The sequence below is a fragment of the Ostrinia nubilalis genome, chromosome 4, assembly GCF_963855985.1.
Source record: "Ostrinia nubilalis chromosome 4, ilOstNubi1.1, whole genome shotgun sequence".
Taxonomy (NCBI): Eukaryota; Metazoa; Arthropoda; class Insecta; order Lepidoptera; family Crambidae; genus Ostrinia; species Ostrinia nubilalis.
In genome coordinates this window covers 15513214-15537381 of record NC_087091.1, presented here as the reverse complement: position 1 = coordinate 15537381, position 24168 = coordinate 15513214, and the positions used below count along the sequence as shown (strand labels likewise).

Here is a 24168-nt window from a genome sequence, read left to right as displayed (position 1 = left end):
TAATGACCCCCGCGTTGTATGGTCACATATAAAAAAACATGTGCGGCTAAAAACAACTCCTGACAACCCAGACTCGATCTGTAGCGATCCTAACCTTGTTAATGATCATTTTTTAAATGTACCCGGAGACAATAGCATTGACATATCCCAATTGTCATTTTTTGAATTTAACTGTACCGTAGCGAATCAATTTGAAATACAACAGGTAAATGAAATCGAAGTCCTAAAGGTATTGAAGAGTTTGAAGTCGAATGCCGTAGGATTGGACAATGTCTCTCTTGAAATGCTACTATTATCTTTGCCGCAATCTCTTCTAGCGATAACAGCAATAGTGAACAGATCGATTTCTACAGGCGTTTTCCCTGAAGACTGGCAGAAGGCGCTGATCAAGCCAATACCAAAAAAAACACTACCTACGTCTTTGTCTGATTTGCGTCCTGTCAGTATACTGCCGTGTCTGTCCAAGGTTCTGGAGAGAGTTGTGTCGGATCAGGTGAAAAGATTTTTAGAGCAAAATGATATACTTCCACAGAAACAATCTGGCTTTCGTAAGGCCCACAGCACCGCAACAGCCCTGCTCCAGGTAGTCGATGATGTGCTGGCTGCTCGGGACAATGGGGAGGGCACTCTGCTAACATTATTGGACTTCTCGAGAGCTTTTGATTGCATAAGTGTTCCGCTACTATTAGCTAAGCTGCGTTATTATGGTTTTAGTCCTGGTGCGGTGAGGTGGTTTCACAGTTATTTTGAGCACAGAACTCAATGTGTAGTGATATCTGATGACGGGGGTACGACACGAGTATCGGACCAAGTGGCTGTCCGCCGGGGAGTTCCACAAGGTTCAATTTTAGGCCCACTTTTGTTCATTATCTATAGTGCAGACGTGACTTATCATATACAGAACTGTAAATACCATATCTACGCTGATGACATACAGCTGTATATATCAAGTAAGCCAAAAGATGTATACGATGCCGTTGCGCTTCTGAATGAGGATCTTGAACGAATAGCTAATTGGGCTAAGTGCAATTCCCTGGTACTAAATGGAAATAAGTCCAAATATATGGTATTGGGTTCAAAAGATCAGGTGAGAAAGATCACAAACAGAGGAGTTGGAATCTTGATTAAGGGGGAGTCAATAGAAAGGGTAACAGAGGCGAAAAATTTAGGACTACTGATGGATGAGGAATTGCGTTTTGAAAAACATATTAATAAAATAATAGGAAACTGTTTTTATAGATTGAAAGTATTATACCAAATACGTAAATATCTCTCCACTGAAAATCGGATTAAATTATGTGACTCCTTAGTTCTTTCTAAATTCAATTACATGGATGTGGTATACGGCCCTCGACTGCTGTCGCGCACCAAGCAATCTATCCAGCGTGTGCAAAATGCATGTGCCCGTTTTTGTTTTACGATCCCGCCGCGAACACACGTTACGCCTTACATAAATAGCTCAAAAATACTGAAAATGAACTCACGGAGGACGTTGCACTTCGCCACATTGCTTTTTGGCACAATAAAACACAATGTTCCGACTTATCTGCTGGAGAAACTAGTTTGGACTCGGGAAGTCCACTCGCACCAGACTCGTCGCTCCGGCAGCACTCTCATCCTTCCCCCACACCGAACCGTTGCCTTCCGGGGTAGTTTCAGGTTTGCCGCGTCCAAGTGCTGGAATGACTTACCACCGCCATTGCGAGGTCTACAAACAATAAGCACTTTTAAAAAAAGGTACAGGGAATACGTTTTTAGTACACAATTACTGACGTAGGTAACTTGTATCCATACCTCAAGATTCCAGACAAACGAGCACGGGGGTAGGTAGGTAGGTCGGTCACCGATCATCGCATTTAAGAGTGCAGTGGCTTGACTTGTCTTGATTTCTCATAAAATTGACTCTCTTCCCTCGACGTAGCACATTAGCACCACTAAGATTGTATATAATTAATTGACATCGTAATAACAATAACGTAATGACATCTATCTGACATAATTATTTTTAAATATGCGTAAATGAATTTTATTTAATTTACTTGATCTGACACTAATGATGTACTTTATTTTGTTTGTTTTTTTCTGTGTTGTGGGTAGGCGATGCGACTAACGCGCTCAGGATTATGGGCCAATCTGATTTACCTACCTGATGCTATGAATAGACACAACCACGCAAAATGGTTCGATCGCACGTGACGGTTTTGTGGTCGTCGAGACACACACAAGCACTGTATACACAAACACTTTATTACATTACAATTTATTTATTATGTACACCCACACAGTTTTGTTTTTCAAATATTATCGTTTTATTTATAATATCTTATTACATCTTTCCTTTACAATAATATTATACTGTACTTACACTTAAAACTTATACGCGCACTATTATTATTATTATTTATGTATGTATATTTTATGCAGTATAGGTTAGTGTCCGTGACTCCCACTCGGCATGGGGCACACTGAAAACCAGCGTCGTGGCCTCCCTCACCGGGGGCCATGGCATATGCTGAGTGGGGTCCCATTGCGATGGACATCGCTGTGCGACAGGGTGGCACTGCTCAGTTTTACTTTCACTTTCATTGTATGTTTTATTTTATGTCACCTATGTCTTATTTACTTTTTTTTTTCTATTATTTACATCTTTTGTCTTCTGTGATGTCCATGGCAATAAATGTTTCTTTCTTTCTTTCTTTCTTTCTTTCTTTCTTTCTAATTTGATGCAAATTTGTGATGATGACAGCAAAGTTAGAGGTGTGCGGCAAAAACGGGGCAATTTAAAATTAAGAGCGCAAAGAATGGTTCATAAGAAATTGATTGATCGAAATTGATTTTATCTTGAGTTTGGAAAATAAAAGTTCGGTTCTAAAAACAAAACGTTAATATTGTGGTCATTTTGAATGTGCAAAATGGTATTATCGAACAGTTAAATGTTATTAGTGATAAAGACATCTTAACTAGAATAGGTATTATGATAATGAAACGTCACGCAGTATACAGGGTGGAATTTTGTAATGCCACCTGGAGGGAAAGTACTCTTAATACTGCAGATAGAAAATTTTACTGAAAGAAAACATTCCTTTATTTTTGAAAAGAAAGAGAACTGCATTCATAGATTATCGAAATTTTTTCGAAAATTCACTACCATACCATACAATTTTCTGTACATAATTAAAATAATTTAAGATTTTATGGATTTCCTTTCATTTGATTTATCAAGTTTGTTAGAGAGATTTCATCCTTATACTTGACCCTAACGATCGATGCAATAAAAATACAGGGTGTAATTTTTAACAGATTTTAGTTGGTTCGATTTGCAGTTCTATTTCTTTTCAAAAATAAAGGAATGTTTTCTTTGAGAATTTTTTTCTATCTACAATATTTAGAGTACTTTCCCTCCAGGTGGCATTACAAAATTCCACCCTGTATATTTGGACTCAAAAATAGATCAGGTTAGTCTAAGTTGAATCAACCAATCATAGAAATAAACTTGGCAAATGATTTTATCTTGTCATTGGGATACCTAAGTAAATAGGTACAGAACTGAATCTACGTTTCAATGATTTTTTCAGGTTCAATTTAACCAGTATCCAAAACTTTTACTAGACTATGTTACTGGGATTTAAATATGTTATGTAGGTATTTTAATGTAGGTTAAACTGTCTGTATAGTTATTTTGAACACATAAAACAGATTCACCAACGATATCACTTTTCATCTGTGTCATTTATCATCTATTCTCGCATGGTCGATTTAACACGTTCAGTAAACTGCCACAACATAGCAAATTCAGGCGATGTAACACCTTATTGCATTGTATTTAGGTTTAAGTTAGCAATGCAGCAATTCTCCTGAAGATACACTGCCCGACTTAGGCAAGAAACACTCAGTCATCGGGCAAATTATAAATAAATCTAAACACTTTCGATTCTTATCTACTTTCCTATTTTGGTACATTTGCGTGTAATGATTATTCGATTGCTATTTTCGAGAACCTTGTTATGGCGAGTGCGAATCGTAACACTTTATTAAAATGCAAATTGATTTGCTAAATATTTAAAACTAACTAGTTTACTGCTCGTGGCTTTAACCTCGTGGATTTAAGTTTGTCGTTACCACGTGCATTATTATTCTGTGCTATCAAGCTTATTTGTGTGTGACTGTCTTTTTTTCATAATTTATTTACTTGACAGATTTATCAACATCATAATCAGTATTATTTATTAGCATCATATTGGAGTAAGTCCTATTTTTTTAAGCATGTGTATTTGATTCAGATAAAAATCAGACGCATCGTCACTAGGCATGTCCGAAATTTTTACAAAACAAATGTTCAATTATAGTATAGGAAATTTATAATTTTTAGCAATTTTCTGTCTATAATTCTATAAGAATAGACTGTTCAATAATAAAAGAAGGAAGCCATCGTCTGTAATAAGAGGTTTGCTGAGAGGTTATTTAATAATGTCATAGTTGTGAGCGAACGATGCCGTAAAAATAACAGTATAGTAGAGCCGAGCTCATGGAGGAAACAGTGTGCACGCGATATAAGGCTGTATTCAGATGTAACACCTTTATGTAGCAATAAAAAACAAGTAAAGCATGTTTTTACTTCAAAAATATGTCTCTTAGGGCCGATTTTGCAATCGTCAGATAACTTTTAACTGAAGAATAAACTTGTCACTTTGACATAATATTTCCTATATTGAAACTGTCAACGTGCCAAACTTATTCTTCAGTTAAAATTTATCCGACGATTGAAAAATCAGCCCTTAGTCAAATTCGTAGCGTAAATGGAAGCTTTATGGTCTAGAATAGATTTAATGAAATTGAGCGGTACGAACTTCGCTTAGCTGTATTAATAATAATCTAAAAGATTAGGTACTTATAAAGCAAATCAAGCGTACATATTTTCAAAATAATTACATAATGGAGGTTAATGCAGCCATAATTAATCCTTAAGATGTGCAGTGTGTTGTGTGCTCTAATTAAAAATCAAATACCGCCCAAACTTGATTGCCTGACCTTAACCTGAACGATTACAGCAATCAAGTATATTTACAGCATTTTTTTAATACTGTGAATATACATTCTTAATCTACTTCGCTAAGAAGTAACTGTAGTTCTGTACGGCTAGCACGAAAAACTTTCGAGCTCGAATCGTTTACGTATTCGAATCGCCATCAAAAGATTTAGTACGAAAACTACAACAGCGCCCTTGTGAACGTGTCATAAAGTGAACTAAGTATGAGAAATGGTTGCACAAAACTTATTTTGAGTATCAAAATTGTCACGTTATCGTTTAATACGAAGATTGAGTATCAAATTTTGTCGAATACGCAAACGATTCGAACTCGAAAGTTTTTCGTGCAAGCCGTTCTGCATCAAAACAGACCCTTACAGTTACGCAATGTTGCGCCAAAAGTCGAATGGTATTAGCCTACTTCTGCCGGTCAATATCTGGACCTAGTCTAGTTGGAATGTGCTCAGATTTTCGCAGTTCAATATGGAAGCATCGAGCATGTTCCTAGATTACGTAGCCGGTTGTACGAGGGTTTTATAAAGCTGCAATATTGTGTAAAGCTGTTAGAAATTTTCCACACATAAGTATACCTGTATACCTATTACCTAACTTTCGATTAGCAATTTTTATAAACAATTACAGTAATTCATCATCAGCAGCATTTCAGCCATAGGACGTCCACTGCTAAACATTGCCTCCTCTAATGATTTCCATTTGACCGGTTGGTAGCGGCTTGCATCCAGTGCCTTCCTGCTACCTTTATGAGGTCGTCGGTCCAGCATTACAGTTATTATGGATAAAATATTTGGAGCGAACTTAGATCAAAAACCAGACAACCTAAGACAGACTGTCTTGGCGCCTTAGAATGACCTCAAATTAAATGGAAAAGGCACGCCAGAAAAAGAATTAGAAAGAAGAATTTTATTACAGATTCGACAAAATTTAGTCACACATTCAATGGCTGAATTTTTTAAAAATTTAAAATCACCTATATCTATTAACCAAACACGGCTTGAGAATATCGCACGCCGAACGTTATAGAACTTTAAGGCTGGGTTGCACTATCATAATTTAACTTTGACAAATGTCAAAAATCTGTCAAACTCCATACAAAAAGCACCGGTTATCGTCATAGTTACCGTTTAATTTAGGTGTGCACCAGCTTAACTCAGCCTACGTCTCGACTAAAATACCAGCCTGTAAATTGACAAGTCAAAGGCAATCACTTTAGAACTATAATTAACCGGCAATATAATATCGGTCTCGTGTCGATATCAAGTAATCAATTTACGTGGTGCTTGTAGCTGTAGCCATTATAAAGGTAGATTGAGTAGGCCCATTTCAAAACAGGAGCTGGGTTTTCGTCATTCAGTAAGTTATTTAGGACTTAACTTGAGATTTATGTAAAACTAGCTTTCCGCCCGCGGCTTCGCCCGCGTGGAATTTTGTCTGTCACAGAAAAACTTTATCGCGCGCGTCCCTGTTTCAAAAACCGGGATAAAAACTATCCTATGTTCTTTCCCGGGACTCAAACTATCTCTATGCCAAATTTCATCAAAATCGGTTGCGAGGTTTAAGCGGGAAAGCGTAACAGACAGACAGACAGACAGAGTTACTTTCGCATTTATAATATTAGTTGGGATACAGAATAACTTACTTTTGATTGCTGTAGTCGAAATATTTAAAAATATTATAAACTCCATTTTAGAACATGCTGTCCCTTTGTAGTCAAATATGCAACTACATTGCTACTATTAAAATTAACTTACAAAGTTTGCACTTTCCTGGGGATACGAGTAAGTTATGGGATTAGTAAATAAGATTGTCTTGAGATTTTGCTACGAGAAAGTAGAGTTCAAACCGTTCTCCGAGGATTTTTTCATAGGGAAACCTATATTTCCTCTAACTTTAGGACTTCTAATTTAAAAGTCTATTGTTTCTTCCAGAGCTACTAAATGATAGGTTAGGTAATCGGAATAGGTTCCAGCCTCAGGCCAGAGTTAGAAGTATTTCTCCACAGCTTCATATGAAAGATACCGAACCCGTCAATAGCGCGGTAACTCATACCAATACCGCCACCTCATAAGTTCTTAGGCTGGGTTGCACCATCTTACTTTAACTTTGACAAACGTCAAAAATCTGTCAAACTCCATACAAAAAACACCGGTTGTCGTTATACGAGTAGTTACGGTCAAAGTTAGGTGGTGCAACTCAGCCTTAGGCTTGAAACTGCGGTTTGATACAAAAGTCCCCGCGACGAAGCACTTTTGTTTGAAACCGCGCGGGCGTCCTTTTAACGCAGTTTAAAGTCTGAGTTCCACTCAGTGGGCGGTCTTACTGTAAGCCCTTATATTTGTCCGTGTAACCGATCAGTTATGTGATCGGCCGCACCATAAACTGGAGAGCGCGGCGAACCACAGCCTTTTCCTCATTGTACACATTGTACGGATTTGCATACAGCTTCCTAATTGCCGGAGAGATAGAGAAAAACATTCCTATTTGTGATTTAATGTGAATTAAGCGGTAGATTTCTAGGAACTAACGATTGATGTAAAGTTTGATTGGTGTTGTAAAGAACTGCGCATTACGAAGTACGAATCGACTAGCAAGTAAACGGGGAAATGGCAAAATTCGAAGTGATTTTGTCATTTTCCCCATTTCCTTGACATGTTCACTAGTCCGCCATTTTATTTTTTTCTTAAAAAAGTTTTCGCGCACCATTATAGTGGTTTTTAAAGAATTCTTGAGTAATATGGCACCCTAAAGTGTCACGTTTCCAAAATATGTAGAGGTAAAGCCGCCCGATCGAAAAATGAATATCTCTCAAAACCAGTAATGTGTTTTATATGCATTCTATTGCATTCATGATCCTTCAAGTTCCCTGATTCGCATCTTTTAAAACAAGATACGAGTGTATTAATTATTATAAATGCATTGAAATAGTTCAAATATAATTATCTCCAACTCATTAGTTATTTCGCAGAAACATAATAATAGGTACTCCCAGTTCAATAATAGAGCATACACCTCATCGATCATTTTGTAAAATCGGCACCATTACACATTAATTTTCAATGGCAACCGCGAATTAAGACGGCCGTGTACTTAAGTCCGCGAGCTGTGTACTTAAGTCCGCGAGCTAGTGATTTAGTATGCAAACTCTCGATTGATTCGAGCGATTATAACGCGGAATCACAGACGCTGCGCGCGCGCTGTCATTACACGGTTAAGGTAAAGCCGGGTTATAAGGAACTTTAGATTAAAGGTTTTATGTTTTTGAAAACGTATTTCTGGTTAATTTAAAGAAAATGGTAAGTGTAGTGGACAGCCGCTCGGGCGGGCAAAATTATCGAAATACCTTTAAAATTATAATAGGTTTATTTTCACCAAAAATGCCCAGACGGCTATCAAAAAATATCAAAAGAGGTTGGTCCACCTATCGGTTCCCAACTGCAACAGTGGCCCAGAACAGACGGTGAAACGCATCTGCAACGAAACTGCAACTTTCTGACGATTCTGATGAATGAAACTGAAACTGAAAGTTTCAAACTGGTTGCGTCATGTGTGGTCTCTCTACGGACGCTATGGCAGAAACTTAGATGCAACTCAAAAGTAACTAGCAGTTGCAGTTTCGTTGCAGTTGCGTTTCACCGTCTGTTCTGGGCCTAAGTACCTACTAGAATTGTATGATATTAATAAAACTTTTCTAGCTACAATAAGTATATGGATAGTTAGAATAGACAGAATATTTCGTAATATTCTCTGCACCACAGAGAATAAGTTCGTTCCTTTCGATCCATTATAAAGATTATCCTTCATCCAATCATTTAACTTATTAATTTGGCGTAAGTTTTACGCCCGTACTCACAAACGATACTTGCTTAAGTGAAAACGCACAGTGTTGAATAGAGCTCTGTGATTGGTTCGTGCGTGACACTGTGCGTCCACGCGCACTGTGAGACCGAATAGTAATGTTTGTGAATACGGGCGGTAAATAATGTCGTTCTAATCGAACGAACTAACGAGGAAATAAATGATTCAGAAAGTGTTCATCTATCCCGTGGCCTGTTGCTGTACACGTAGAAGATTCAGCACAGGAGTTGTAGGAGGAATTTTCATGGATTATTCATATAAATAAGATGAAAATCAACCTACTTATAAGATTGATTAACTATTATTAGCTAGAGGCATCTTAAGTGTGAACTCGCCTTTTGAAATAGCCCAGTTATACAATGATTTGTATCATCAAATTAATAAATATTTCTATTACACCGTAATCGTCTCTATTACGTGTCACAATGTTTATAGTCGTGAGACAAAAAATAATTTCCCTTTTATTCGGATGTAGATGGGAACGGCTGTTTAAATTGGACATAGATAGATATATCTAGTACGTGAGAAGATCACTAAAATTTGCATATTATCTTAATTGTGTTAATACAAAACTACTTTTTGCGATTTCTCAGAGTGGAGGAGACTTTATTGTTAAAAATTTGGGTCAGACAAAACTGTATTACGTGTTTACCGTAAATGCTTTTAGTAAGGCAATGAGGACGATAATAAAATGTTTCTTTGATTACAAGAAGGATAAGGAAATTTGCATTTTTAGCTTAATTTGCTAATTAAATAATTTTTCGGTATCAATAATTAAAATAATTACACAGAGGGCCTAGTGTGAGTATACATCAAACGCGCTCACTAGTGAGCGCGTCAAAAAATGTCATTAAATGTATGACGGATTGTACAGCGCCCCTAGCGGGAAACGTTAAAAACTAAAATTTACATACAATTTTTAAACGAGCGCGTTTAAAAATTGTATGTAAATTTTAGCTTACTAGTGAGCGTGTTTGATGTAAACTCACACTCAACTCAGCCCACTGAGCAGGATAATCTTGAAAATAAAATTTCTTGATTTTCTTTTCAAATAAAACTGTCAGTATGAGTGGAGTCACCAATGCAATGTCGAGGTTATAGGTAGCGCTTAACTGTCAGTCCCTGGAAGCGGCAAGGGAGGGTATTTTTGGGACGTCAATCGTCAGCGAGACTTCAAATGTGCCTCAAATGGCAATGCCAGATTTTGTATGGAAAGTGGCGTCTTTTTTTTTTTCGCGCGGCCATCGACCAAACTTTGTTTTTTGATTACAAAATAGTGTAATAAACCAAACTTACTATTACATGTATCCCTCTAAACTCAGTCTGAACTGAGTTACGAGAGTTAGAAGTTTGATGATTTTCGTACTAGATTTGCTTTTTGCGCGCAAGTTTTGTAAGAAATTGCAACAAAATATTGCGCTATTTTTTTATTGCGCTGATTCTACTCCACACTGATGTCTGGAGCCTTTAATGGATGATATTGTTTGTTTACACATACAATCTCACTGTTTTGTTGCAATTTCTTACAAAACTTTGCGCGCAAAAAGCAAATCTAGTATGAAAATCATTAAACTTCTAATGCTCGTAACTCAGTTCAGACTGAGTTTAAAGGTATACATGTCATAGTAAGTTTGGTTTATTACACTATTTTGTATCCAAAAAACATGGTTTGGTCGATGGCCGCGCGAAAAAAAAAAGACGCCAATTTCCGGCATTGTCTTTTGTATGCTCTGTCACGTCATGATATGCCAATGTCACCCCTCCCGTGCCGCCCATACCTCAGACATCGACTGAGTTAAGCACTAGACCGATAACTGCACAAACAAATCATTAAACTCTATGATTTATCTCGTGCAATTGTTCCATCGATCATCCATTCCCAGCATTGAACTTGGCCGCAAAAATGTGAAAATCGATCGTGCTATTGATCGCTATGATTTATCAGTGCAACGACTTGCCAGTCCAACCAGTACCAGTTGAAGGAAAGCGACAAAACATGACAACTCACTCGGGGCTCGGTGACAACCAACAGTCAGACAATGTTGGAAAAAAGGTACAGTCTACATTACATTAGATTACACTTTTTTATTGCAAAGTAACAACTATTACCCTTATATTAGAAGCTACATAGTTGACATATGTAGTTTAGCTTGATGTGCCGTCGTCTGTACGACATTCATGTATTTTCTAATAGTGCAAAAACACTGCATTTCTGGTTAGAGAACATTGATCTCAATTAAAGGGAAGTGATTTCAAATGTATAATAATGTAGGGCATATTCGAAACTTTGAAAATACCGGAAACGCTTTTCTAACAGTATAAAAAAGATTAGAGCTTTAAAATTACATTTTCAAAGAAATTTAGATCTACTGCATTTTTAAATCAATCGATATGAAGTCCATAGTAGACGTTCCCGTCTGTAAGATATTTTTTAATATTTGTAGAGTCAACTTTGAATTTTGGGCCCTCAAGTTCTTATAGTTGTATGGTTTTTTAACCGACTTCAAAAAAGGAGGAGGTTATATGTTCGACTGTATGTATGTTTTTTTTTTTTCTATGTATGTTCACCGATTACTCCGTCAATTGTGGACCGATTTTCAAAATTCTTTTTTTGTTCGATAGGGTACACTTCTGAGGTGGTCCCATTGTCACCAAGTCAGGATCTGATGATGGGATCCTAGGGAAATCGACTGCAACCCTCAAATTTTATAGGCACGTATATCGTTTTTCAAACATTTTCTTAAGTTATTCAAGTATTTGCTCATGGAAATCATCATCTCAAATTCATGAGCTGATGATAGAAAGTAAAACTCCTTAATGCTTAGGAGTTGGAGGATAATTCTTTTAATTTTATAGATAAGTATAGTTTCTAAAGTTATTCAAGTGTTTGCATCAGATAGCCATCATCTCATCACGATGAACTGGTCATGGTAGGTACAACTCCTTAACGCTTAGGAGTTGGAGGATAACTCTTTAAATATTATAGGTACAAATAGCCTAACAGTTGTATTCTTTCATGTTTTTAAGGTGGGCTGACTGTTTAAGGTCTTTTTAGGTTGCCGATATGGTAACCTGTATTTTGTAGGGAATATTATTTTACAATTGACATTAAGAATATACTGCCTACCTTCAGTGGTTACACCAAGGTAATAATTAGTTAACTAAAAAGCAAGAAATAAGTTAATTTTTATAAAAAAAAATAAAACCGACTCCAAAAAACATACACTAAAAAGTAGAAAAATAATCACTAATTACTTATTTATTAGGACGAATTAATATTTATGTATACCATGATTGATACTTTTGGAGTCGGTGCAGGCAAACTTCACACGTTTCATAATCTTGGCACCGACTCCAAAAGTATCAATCATGGTATACATAAATATTAATTCGTCCTAATAAATAAGTAATTAGTGATTATTTTTCTACTTTTTAGTGTATGTTTTTTGGAGTCGGTTTTATTTATTTTTTTTCTATTAATATTTTACTTTATCTATACTTAAAGTAAAATTCGTAACAGATTCAATACAATTTTGGCCTAATTAGTTACCACTGGGGTCTTTCTAAAATACATTTTATTCAAGTAGGTATACTAGTGGAAAACCTTGGGGGAGGCCTTTGTCCAGCAGTGGACGTCATTTGGCTGAAACGACGACGACGACGAGGTATACTAGTTCGGGACAGTTCGGTTCGGGGATAGTTCGGTTCGGGAAAGATTTCCACTTCTCGTTCCCACCGCTGCAACTCCTGTGCAGCCAGGATCTACAGCTTGACCGCCAATAAAACCCAACCAGTGAAGGTCAAGTTTGTCCCGGAGGAAAGTTAAACTAACCCGCAACGAAATTAATCAGAAGAACATAGGAGGAGTTCGAAGTTAAGGTTCGACTTCCCTCAATAGGTGATACTAGTTGTCAAAGATTGCGGATTTACTCTACACTTTCTCACATCCTCTAAGCTTGGCATATATTTTAAGATAGTTCATTACAATTCCTCTAACACATTGGAAATGACTACGTTGACGAATCAATCAACTTAAGCAGGCATTATACAAACATACGACATGCAAATTATCGCCTAAATTTAAAACGTGTTAGGAATCAGGGACAAACATCAGTCTATCTCCATACTAATGTGATGAATTTCAATGTCAGTAGTGAGTAGGTAAAAGTTGTGGCACTATTAAGTGGTCTGTAGTAGTAGTAAGACTTGCTGCACGAAGTAAAGTCAGCATGCTTAGGATATCGTACTTATTTGAAGCAAAGATGCAAAAGTTTTATTTTAATAATTTGATAGACCCCCTATCATTATTTGCCGGCGACCATTCTTTGTTACCATTAAGCTACTAGTACTTATTGTCACACCGTAAAAACGCTTGAAAATGTGGATATGATTGCAATCACTGACAGACTTTGAGTCCCGTTTCAACCACATGTTTTTTTTACCACAGTTAACATAACTTTTACTAATGAAAACTTCTCCTATTTTAGATATGCACGATATCAATATAAGCTCAGTGACACAGTGTAAAAGTGCTTTTTAAAAGCCTACTTGCATCAATAAATGAATTTTATGAGTTTTTGAGTTGTTGCAATTCACGAAGGCGAGTGAGCTTTACATGTGTGGTGGCTTGCTACTGTTGCTACTGTTCGTTTTTCAAAAGTTTTTCAAAAGAACACGTACAGACACAAGTAAAGCTCACTCGACTTCGTGAATTGCAAGAACTACCTATACAGTGTGAGTCATGTTAAAGTGTACATATGAAAAAAGATTAAACTAGACCTATTTTTATCGACAAAAAAGAGGTCAAAAAATTTTTGAGATTTTTTTTTAATTTTTTATAGAATTTTTTTTCTTCCAATTACTTATTGTAAAGAAAACGTAATAATTTTTAAACTATGCAGTATATCCTGATAAAACAAAAACAGTAATAATGCTAAATAACAGGCGATACTAAAAAAATACATAAAATACACAAAAAATGCCAACAAATAATAAAAAATGATACTTTTTGAAAAAAATCTGCTTAAAAATTCGTGTTTTTTTGGTTATTTGATAAATTTCTCCAAAAAATGCCCCTATAACAGGTAGTTTTTATTGTTTTGTATTATTCTCTATCGTATTACCTTTGTAAAACCAAAAATTGCATGTCTCTATCCCTATCACAACATTTGCTATGATAGTTTGAACAAAGGCATACCACAACATTATTCTCCTCTACAGGTAGGGACAATTTTAATTTTAACTAAAATGCTTATTTTTCTTCGAAATCTTTTGTTTTTACTTGAAATCTAACTTGTCTTTATCAAAATTACAAATCTAGAGCCATTTTCAGTTTCGTTGTTAACGAAGCGTTGAATGGCGCGCCCGGAGAGGCTTAGTTCAAACGAACATAGCAAATGTTGTGATAGGGATAGAGACATGCGATTTTTGGTTTTACAAAGGTAATACGATAGAGAATAATTCAAAGTAATAAAAACCACCTTTTATAGGGGCATTTTTTGGAGAAATTTATCAAATAACCAAAAAAACACGAATTTTTAAGCAGATTTTTTTTCAAAAAGTATCATTTTTTATTATTTGTTGGCATTTTCTGAGTATTTTATGTATTTTTTTAGTATCGTCTGTTATTTAGCATTATTACTGTTTTTATTTTATCAGGATATACCTCTTAGTTTAAAAGTTATTACTTTTTCTTTGCATGAAGTAATTGAAAGAAAAAAAAATCTATAAAAAATTTAAAAAAAATCTTCAAAAAATTTTGACCTCTTTTTTGTCGATAAAAATAGGTCTAGTTTCATCTATTTTCATATGTACACTTTAACGTGACTCACACTGTATAATCGAGCTTGTGAACTGTGTTGTGAATTTGTAGGTAGCTTAGCACGAAGTTTTGTCGACTGTACACGTGTAGTTTTCCATACCATGAGATTTATTAGTGTACCAATCAATATAAGGGCTTACTTCGATCAAATTGTGGCGCATTGAAATGTAGAGAGACATGACTTATGTCTAGTCCTAACCTCCTATGGTTTTGTCTAACCAATTCCCAATGTTAATGAGATTCAGAATAAGGCAGTATCAGAATCGGTCATGTATCTTTGTACCTACTTGTCTACTTTTTATGGTACATAGTCAGACTATATATCACTCGATTCGTTAGTAAAATGTCATTTAAGTGAAGCTCTCCACATATAGGTACGTCGTAACTAGTGTAAGATGATGCATTAATATTTATAGTTTATTTTCACTTGATAGAAAGAGTTGCTCGTGATTTTATTGAGAAAAATGACGCTAATGTAAAACATCTATTAATCAAGCCGTAAAGTGATATCTCTATCAGAAAGTCTTTAGTCTGCGATTGCCCTTTTATTTCACTACTTGAAACATTATGCTCACCAAAGACCATTTGGTAGGCTTAGGCACACTAAATTAAAAAAAAACAATATTTAGCAGGCGATGGTATTACAAAATGCGACATTGTACTTTTAAGTGTTGCGTTTAGTCGCCCGTCTGCACCCGCGCTGCCAGTTTTCTCGCGTGGAAAGTGTTCATTTGTGGATGGAGGGAAGACGTACGGATGGCACTTTCCATATTTTCCATACGTTTAATTTGACAGTAATGAGATGTCATTAGCATGTGGTCAACATGATGTTTTCTTGGGTCTGATTACTTGATTAGGCTTTTTGGTTTGTTTTTGTTGGTAATGAAGTGTTGTAGAAAGAAAGTTGGATTTATTAATAAGTTTGGTGAAGGGAGTGGTTTCAATAATGTTATCATAATGAATATTTCATACTTTTCTAGTCTGTATTGTAATGCTAGAAAGACGCGGTTAATGTCTCAGCTTGCAAGTTGTAAGAGGTACAGTAGTCTCTCATGATTTGAAGGTTCTGGGTTCAAATTCCAGCAGGTGGGACACACATAGTGTAGGTATTATTATTAATTGTTGGTACTCGGATCAAACTGATGGCCAATGACAAAAGCGTATTAAGTCTCAGAAATTAAGACACTATTGATTTACCAGTAAGCTTGATGGTACTATAGGTATTCCAACCTTTGACTTTTACAGAAATCTTTCTCAAGAAATGAAGAAAATGCTGCTGTATGTAGTTGCTTTGTTTAAAAATTGTTGCCACTCGTAATTATGGAGATCTATTTGTCCGGAACGCAGCACACATTCTGAGCATCCACTAGTACCGTAAACAAGTTAATTTAAGCCGAAGCACAGTCGGCTTATAAAATACTGGATCGCACGTACCCTTATATAGATTCTAGAGTCAATATCATACTTTTTGTTCCCATCACCATTCAGGCACCATCTGATACCTAAAATGCGAATAACTATCAAAAGTAAAAGCAACCTTATGCCGATACACATAGAGTACAAAATCGATTGCAGCTATAACATGCGCACGCGCAAAGATCGATCGTGACAGTTTCCTGTGCCCATACGGACTTTCCACTGTTCTATTTACTTACATACTAGTTTTATTTCCAACTTTAACTTTGCTCTTCATCTCGTCTCTATGTCTAATGTTTTAAAGTCTAAACTGAAATGATTGGGGTGAAATTTAAATTAAATGTGATGGCCTTCAGTGATCCGATTGAAGGGCAAATACATTTATTATAGCCGATATAGATCTTTTAAGGTTTGTGTCAACTGATGTGATGAACATTAGCCTATTTGAACTGGTTGAAATCATTAGTCATTTAGGCAATCAATCAGTTAAAATGGCACTATTCCCGTTAATATACTTCTGTGTAGCCAGGATCTACAGCATGACCGCCAATAAAAACCCAACCAGTGAAGTTCAAGTTTGTCCCGGGGGAAAGTTAAACTGTCATTGTACCGCGACGAAATTAATCAGAAGAACATAGGAGGAGTTCGAAGTTAATCATTCAGTCAGTTGAAGTGATATCATTCTGGTTTATCCCAACTAATATTATAAATGCGAAAGTAACTCTGTCTGTCTGTCTGTCTGTTACGCTTTCCCGCTTAAACCTCGCAACCGATTTTGATGAAATTTGGCATAGAGATAGTTTGAGTCCCGGGAAAGAACATAGGATAGATTTTATCCCGGTTTTTGAAACAGGGACGCGCGCGATAAAGTTTTTCTGTGACAGACAAAATTCCACGCGGGCGAAGCCGCGGGCGGAAAGCTAGTAGGTTCATAATACTTAGTTCATAATTATCGTTCGCGTACCTTATTTTAGACACTATTTTCAGTAAAAATAAATCTATTATGTAGTAGTCGCCAACCATTACTCGTTATGGGCAAGAAAAGGTTACGGAGAACTATTAAAAATGCTACAGTTAAAATTACCTATAAGAACATCTTAAGTACCTTATGTACATTAGTCAGAGAAGATTAAGACAAACATTACTGTTATTAATGTGTTGTTAAAGTAGGTAAGCTTGCCTTAATGTAGGACATTCATGGTATCTCTACCTCCTGACAAAAAAACTAACAGTAACTTCCCATCAAAAAGAATGTAATTTGCAGAAGAAATAAGATGACTTGATGCGTGCAAAAGGGTACACAAAATTGATTTGGTACCCTCAAAGACTCAATAGGATATATTTCAAATCAAAATTATAGATCGTGCAAAAAGAGTTGATACACACGCGTTACAATCTTAAAAGCATCTGCCGTGGCTCTGTGAACTGTCCAATTATTTGTGTTCCCAAACATCAAAATGAATTGAATATCACGGTGGGTTTTAGCGGTTATTTGACGCTGATCGTGGCCAATCGGTCATCTTTGGGTAGGGCTACCATCCATCCAGTTTTAGGAAGGTGTCTGGACTTTGCTGACTTTTTAATTAGGGGTCATTTTCACAGATGGAAAAAACGAATTCCCGAGCAGTTTAACATAGGATGCTAGGTTATTGTTCCTATTTTGTTTTGTCATCCGCTTTACATTGGAACTAGTCGAACCTTAACTTCAAACTCCTAAGTGCGTTGCGGATCCAATGACAGTTTAACTTTTCCTCAAGTAAACTTGAACTTCACAGGTTGGGTTTTTGTTGGCGGTTATGCTCTAGATCCTGACTATACAGGTGCGGTGGGAACGAGAGGTGGGAATATTTCCGTGGTATTTTGGCCAGACTTTTTTGTAACACCCAGCTTTAAGTTTGAACTTTTCGAGTTTTTAGATGGCAACCCTATCAGGTCTGCTCGACTAACAGACAATGATTCTCGCGTATTGTAGTATTTAGAGCGGTGGCCGTTCGGACGTGTTCATATTTCACAATTTTTGTACCGTTAAGAGTTTCCTAAAACAAATTGGCGAAGTCACGAACTTTCGTGCGAACGTCGCGACCTTTTCGAGGTCTCCGAATAGGCCAATGTCACCTTGAGTGGAAATGTGAAATTTCGAAGAAAATTTCTGTAAATGGTCTAGTCGTTAATCTTATACGGAGTAAGAACGATGGATTTAATGTTATCCTCAACACGATAGGGCAGGGCTTATTAATTTAAAACTGATTGAAATTGTAAATAACTTTATATTTTTTTTATTATTCTTATCATTATAGTTAGAAAAAAGTTAATAACTAATGTTTCTTTTGACAATATCTCCGTCTGGTATTTTCTCTCTTAAAAAGTATAAGCCATTATAATGTGCTTTTTAAAACTTTTGAGCTTATTTATCTTTCCCTGGATCTGCTTCATTGAATTGCACTTGCATTCAAAATTTAAATGGCTCCAAACTCTACACTACAAGTAAGTACGATTGTTACTGACCCAGAGTACTTCGGCGAATCTCATGGGTCAAGCGTAAAATTTGTCTCCCTTCCAAATTAAAATGGTACCATTTCACACCAAAATTTCACAGATGGATCTTTTGGAGAAACGAATGAAACCTCGATTCGTTGGTGGATTGTCCGAGGCTCAATGGGCAAACACCGTTGTAGTACATTAGTAACGGGCCGAGATATTTCTCCGTTATTGATATTACGATTGAGAGGAAATAATTGTCGAGGCGTGCCGCAAAAAAACGAAGTTCAAGACCAATAATAAAGGGTAACCTGGTTGTCTGAACTTATTTCAAATTCGAAGCTATGTCATCACGAAATCAGGATTCTGTGGAAGTCACGTTCGCTTTTGTCGTTCGAACTGTATTTGTTTGGTATTTAATTTACTGTGAAATTGACTTTGAATGATTGGATTAAGTTGGTTAGGTAATGAAGAATGTTCACTAATTTTGTTTTTTAGCTTTCTGAATACTCTGTTAAAATTAAAAAATACACGTGAAAGAATTATTTCGATACGTCAATTAGTTTCCAAGATATTGAATTTTAAAGGTGCGGGCGGCGGCCGGCCCGCCATTTTATGCACGTGACGTCATTTTACAGTGACTGGCTCAAATTTGTATGGGTGGAATCTTGCAAACTGAATTAAAACCCACTTCCGGGCAACCGATTAAGCTGAAATTTCGCATACACATGTAATTTGGATGACCATGCAATATTATGATGACATGGAGCTGATCTGATGATGGAGCTGGAAGGTGGCCATAGGAACTCCATAATAAAATGACTTAAATCCATCGAGTTTGGGCTCGTTCGTTTTGTATTGACGAGTACTTCAATTCTATATAGTAATCAGGGTCTGATGATGGCTCTGGAAGGTACTTCGCAATAAAACGACACAATCGCATCAAGTTTGGGTTTGGTTCAATTTTAATTGCTGTGATGGGTCTGGGTGTTAATATGTATGTATTTACAAGAAAAAATGTATTTAAGTATGTTTATATCCGTTTTCTAGTGAGCGGGCACTGTGAATGTACGTCACGCGGGGTCACGTGACCGTCGGCGGTACTCGATATCTTAGCGAACTTTGAATGCCTATAAAATCATAACTACTTGGTATTTTTGAATGAAATAAAAACAAATGTATTTGTATGTGTAAAAGCTTAGCTGTAACAAAGGTTTCAAGTGATTTTGCATACCTAGTAACATTCTCAATTGTTTAGGTCAGTAATCATTCTTGAGTTCTATTTCGATTGTGTGACAAAATAAGTTAAATTATTCTACTTGAAAAAAGTCGTTACTACCAATTAAGTTGTCGCCTAATTTTCTTTTTCGTTTCGGCAGCCACAAATAACTTTTCCTTCCACTTTTACGAGGAATTGGACCTATTATAAAACTAGTTTGATGCATGAAAAACCGCTAACCTGTAACGTTGAAAACCAGGGCACTGCAGGCCTGGCCCACATTTCCTTTTTGTTTTAACCCTCCAGCCTCGTCGGACTTTGAAGGCTACCCCTCAATGAATAGAACTGCTTTTCATGCACCCCCTTTGAGTTACCAGCTGTTTCCCCACAGTGTGGGTTACGTATAACTGGTGTAACCTACATACGGTGATCGTTGCGTGTATTTCATCGGATTTGTGAAGTCAAACGAAATTTTCCTGAAATCGAGCTGCAATTGGGTCGTCCAAAAGTTAAATCGTTTCGTGAAATGTAGGTATGATTTTAAAAATTACACACGATACTACTGCGAATTTGTCTTGAAGTCAGTTTTCAAGGATTATTGCATAATTGTCATTCATTGCGAGCTTTTAGATATTAGTAGATGTAGGTTATGCTTATCGTGAGATGCAGTCTAGGATGGTACATAATATCTGCCCTGTAAGTGGCTATTTACTCTCGCCTTGATAAAACCCAGATTATAGTTTTCGGGAAAGACACAGGCAGCAAATTACAACAAATCATAACAAAATCCCAACCAATCGTCACGTTCATAGCCCTCATTAACTCAATAGTCCATCAACTCAAGGGGATCAACAAAACATAGCTTGTAAGCTACGTAGTGTTGGATCTCTCTCTCTTTTCACGTTTGGTAGCAGACTGTATCCATTAGCAGACTGCAACTAAACGCCCTTGGAGCTCAGAACTTTCGAAGTTCAATAAAAACTGTGAGTACATTATTAGGTACTTTAACCAAAATCGAAAAAGTGCCGAAGACAAAAAAAAAGTCCTAGGGACTGTAATTGGCATTATAGAAGAGTTTTATCTAAAACTAAATTTAAATACCTATTACACTTCTATAAGGTTTACGTCTAGCAGTGGGCTGCCATTGAAATTATGATGCTAAATCTTTAGGAGTCTCCAAATGACTCGATTGCCGCCCCATTGGCGTCATGACGTAACTGGTACAGTATCTGAATGCAGCTCAAAATACTAGTTGGGATGACATCAGCTATTCAGAACGCAGCGTGTGTCACCACGACCTGTCTGAGGTCCTTCGCCACATAAATCTTTGGATAGGACGTGTTTAGACGAGTTTTATTTGAGCCTGTTCGGCCACATTCTGGCATACTTAGTCATAGCGCTAAGGTCACAAATTCCGACTTAAGTTATTAATTTGACCTAGGATATTAACAGTTAATTAAAATATTTAATACGACTTGAATATTGATTCAATTTGGTACGCAACATCTTATGAACTTGCATAGTACATTTTTTACCTTTTTGCCTTTACATTGCTTTGCGTTTTTATTGCCCACCGAATTTCCGTTTTTCGTTCCGCGATTTCCGTTTTTACAAATATTATAACCAATACTGCGCTAAACCAAATAACAGCGACGATTAGGTATCCGTCGACGGCTTTACACATAATGACCTTATAAAAAAGACTTGCTGGACATTTCAATAAATACCTAAACAAAGCTTTTTGCAATAAATACACACACACCATGATCTCCTGTTTCTATAACGAGCCGTTGCCAGCTATCTTTTCGAGATAATTTTAATTATGTGATTCATCCAAAAATCTGCGCATCAACTACGGTTAACCAGGCGCAAAGAGTTCCATTCGAGAACCCCTTTATTCCACCTTTTATCAATACCATAAGTTTATAAAATAAAAGAGACAAACTTAAGCTAAACTTACCACCGCAAATGACATCAGCCAGATTGGTCTGCACGCATTGGTGCGTCACGGCCCCGTCCCTCACTGTCGTGATCTCTCCATAGAGTTGGTGCAGCGCCTCCTGGTCGGACATCAGGATGGTCCTCGGTGAAGGACACTCGTCGTCCAGCCCGTTGGGGTGCCTGGAGGAAGACCTGGATCGAGACCGACGGCGTCTGTGGACAGGAGATGATGAAGATGAAATGGTGGTTTTGAGAGAGAGATGGTATGTTTAATATTCCTAGTGCATATGGTTATATTCACTAGGAATATTGAACTAGAACGCTGACAGTTTTTGTTCTTTCTATCTCTTCTTTCGTTCACCGAAAAGATCTTTATCTCTCTGAAGAGATCACCATGAAAAAAATTACCTTCCTAAAACAAACAGGTTAGGTAAGCTACCTACTAACCAAAATGCTAGTTTAAAGATGATGCACTAGTTTTCAATATCGCACCAAAAGTAACGGTAATATTCGTAGAAGTTCATAAGGCAAATATTGTTATTTAATAGAATGTAATAGATATTGCTTAAGCCAACCTTGCAAAATAAGGCTGAGATAGACAAAAGTAAATTGCAATAATAGAGTTGTTACACAATAAGCTGGCGGAATAAAGACATTTGGACAAATCTTACAATTAGGTCTTCAAAGTAAAGAAAAGATGTATGAGATAATAAACGAAGCATAACAAGTGCAACGTAACATAAATACCGTTTGACCATTCACCTTATTGATTTTGATACAACAAAAAAAGTATGAACGAACCGATAAAAATCTAATTTAACGAAAAAAAGTTTTATATGATCCATGCGTTCTAATTTAATTGGATGACATTTACAACTTGGACATTTTTTTATAGATTTTATGGGTTCTTTTTTTTTGTCAAATTCCTGTATTTCATAATACTCTAACGTCATTGGCGTCATCTTCGGAATTTGTTTTGGCCATGATGAGCCGGATGTGTCAGTTTTTATCGATCATCATTAATACGCCATCATCGGTATGGTTGTTATTTAGGTTCTTATTTGGAGAAAATAAGTGTGGCTTAAAAAAATAATGTCCGTAAGCACTTGAGCAAAAAGGTGGATTTATTAATGATGTTGTTTTGTCTGTTTCTGTAGAGTTCTCCAAATCCATTTGCTAATTTATGGCTAATAGGTATATACTTTTACGTATATTAAGGCTCTGATTTTCTCAAAATTTTCGAAAATGTTGACACTTATCAAAATTAAATATTTCCGAATTTAATAATTAATTCTGGTAGAAAATAAGATTTGCTCAATTTGATTTCTAGTAAGTTAAACTTATATATTTTTTATGGGAACAATTTTGGACTCTTAGATTAAACAATAAAAACAAACAAAGGTAATGTACAAGATTTTATAACTCAATTTCACGGACATCAATGGATTACCTAATCTTTATTCAATAATACTGCAAAATAATGTATTGCAGCATTACGGGTAATTTGAAGTAATTATAAATTGATTCGGCCTCACGCATTTTGTAACACACCTACGATCTGGGTTGCTAAGTGAATGGAAGAAAAATCACTTCAAGAGATGATAGAAGGACACGTTGATAATACCAGTTTAAGGCCGGGTAGCAGAGAAAATGGCGAAAATGAGGTTTTCATTTTTCATTTTTGAGGTACTAAACAGTAAAATTAAAGGCTAAGATTTTTATTGGGCATAGTTGAGGATATTTTCTAGGGCTATTAACGGATGGAAACACGATTTGATGAAGTTGACTCGATAGAATATATTCCCAAAGTTACCTCTATTCGTTTTCTATTTATGGTTTTATTTTTAAAATAAGCGATTTAAGATTCTAAATTTTTTACTAAACTAAAGTTCAGAAATAACTTGAGGGCTTTTAACGGATGAAATTTTTATATTGCGTCTTATTTAGTTACTATGTTAAAAAATGTGGAAAAAATCGTCCATGACGGCTTGGACAATCTCAATCAGTCGCGCGGTGGCGCTTACGGAGGACGGACGCGTGTCAGTTTTATGGCCGTGACAGTTCGCGATTTGTCAATATTTTTGACAATGATGACTTTGATGAGTCACAGTATAATAATATCAGTGTTACTGGAGAAAGCTTAAATTTTTGATAATTAAGAATTATCAATTTTGTCTACCTATTGAAATTTAAATCGTTCGCATCCTTTTAAACGAAGACTACTCATGATACATAGTACATTCCTCAAATATGAGACAAAACCAATGAGTTAAAATTACATTTTAATAGTACCTACCTACATACAATCGTCTTACACTCTTTAGAAGAGCACACTGACACAAATAAATAATAAAAAATACTGTCTAAGGTCTGTAGCTAAAGGTCTAAGCTGTA

At 36.2% G+C, this 24168-nt stretch overlaps 1 protein-coding gene across 1 annotated transcript in view; it reads right to left on the bottom strand.

Moving 5' to 3' along the window:
• Positions 1-24168, bottom strand: part of LOC135071241 (uncharacterized) — a 254495-nt gene that overhangs the window by 21438 nt on the left and 208889 nt on the right. The window contains exon 6 of the mRNA XM_063965027.1: positions 21794-21987. Coding sequence (XP_063821097.1) covers positions 21794-21987 — 194 coding nt within the window. The remainder of the gene's footprint in view (positions 1-21793; positions 21988-24168) is intronic.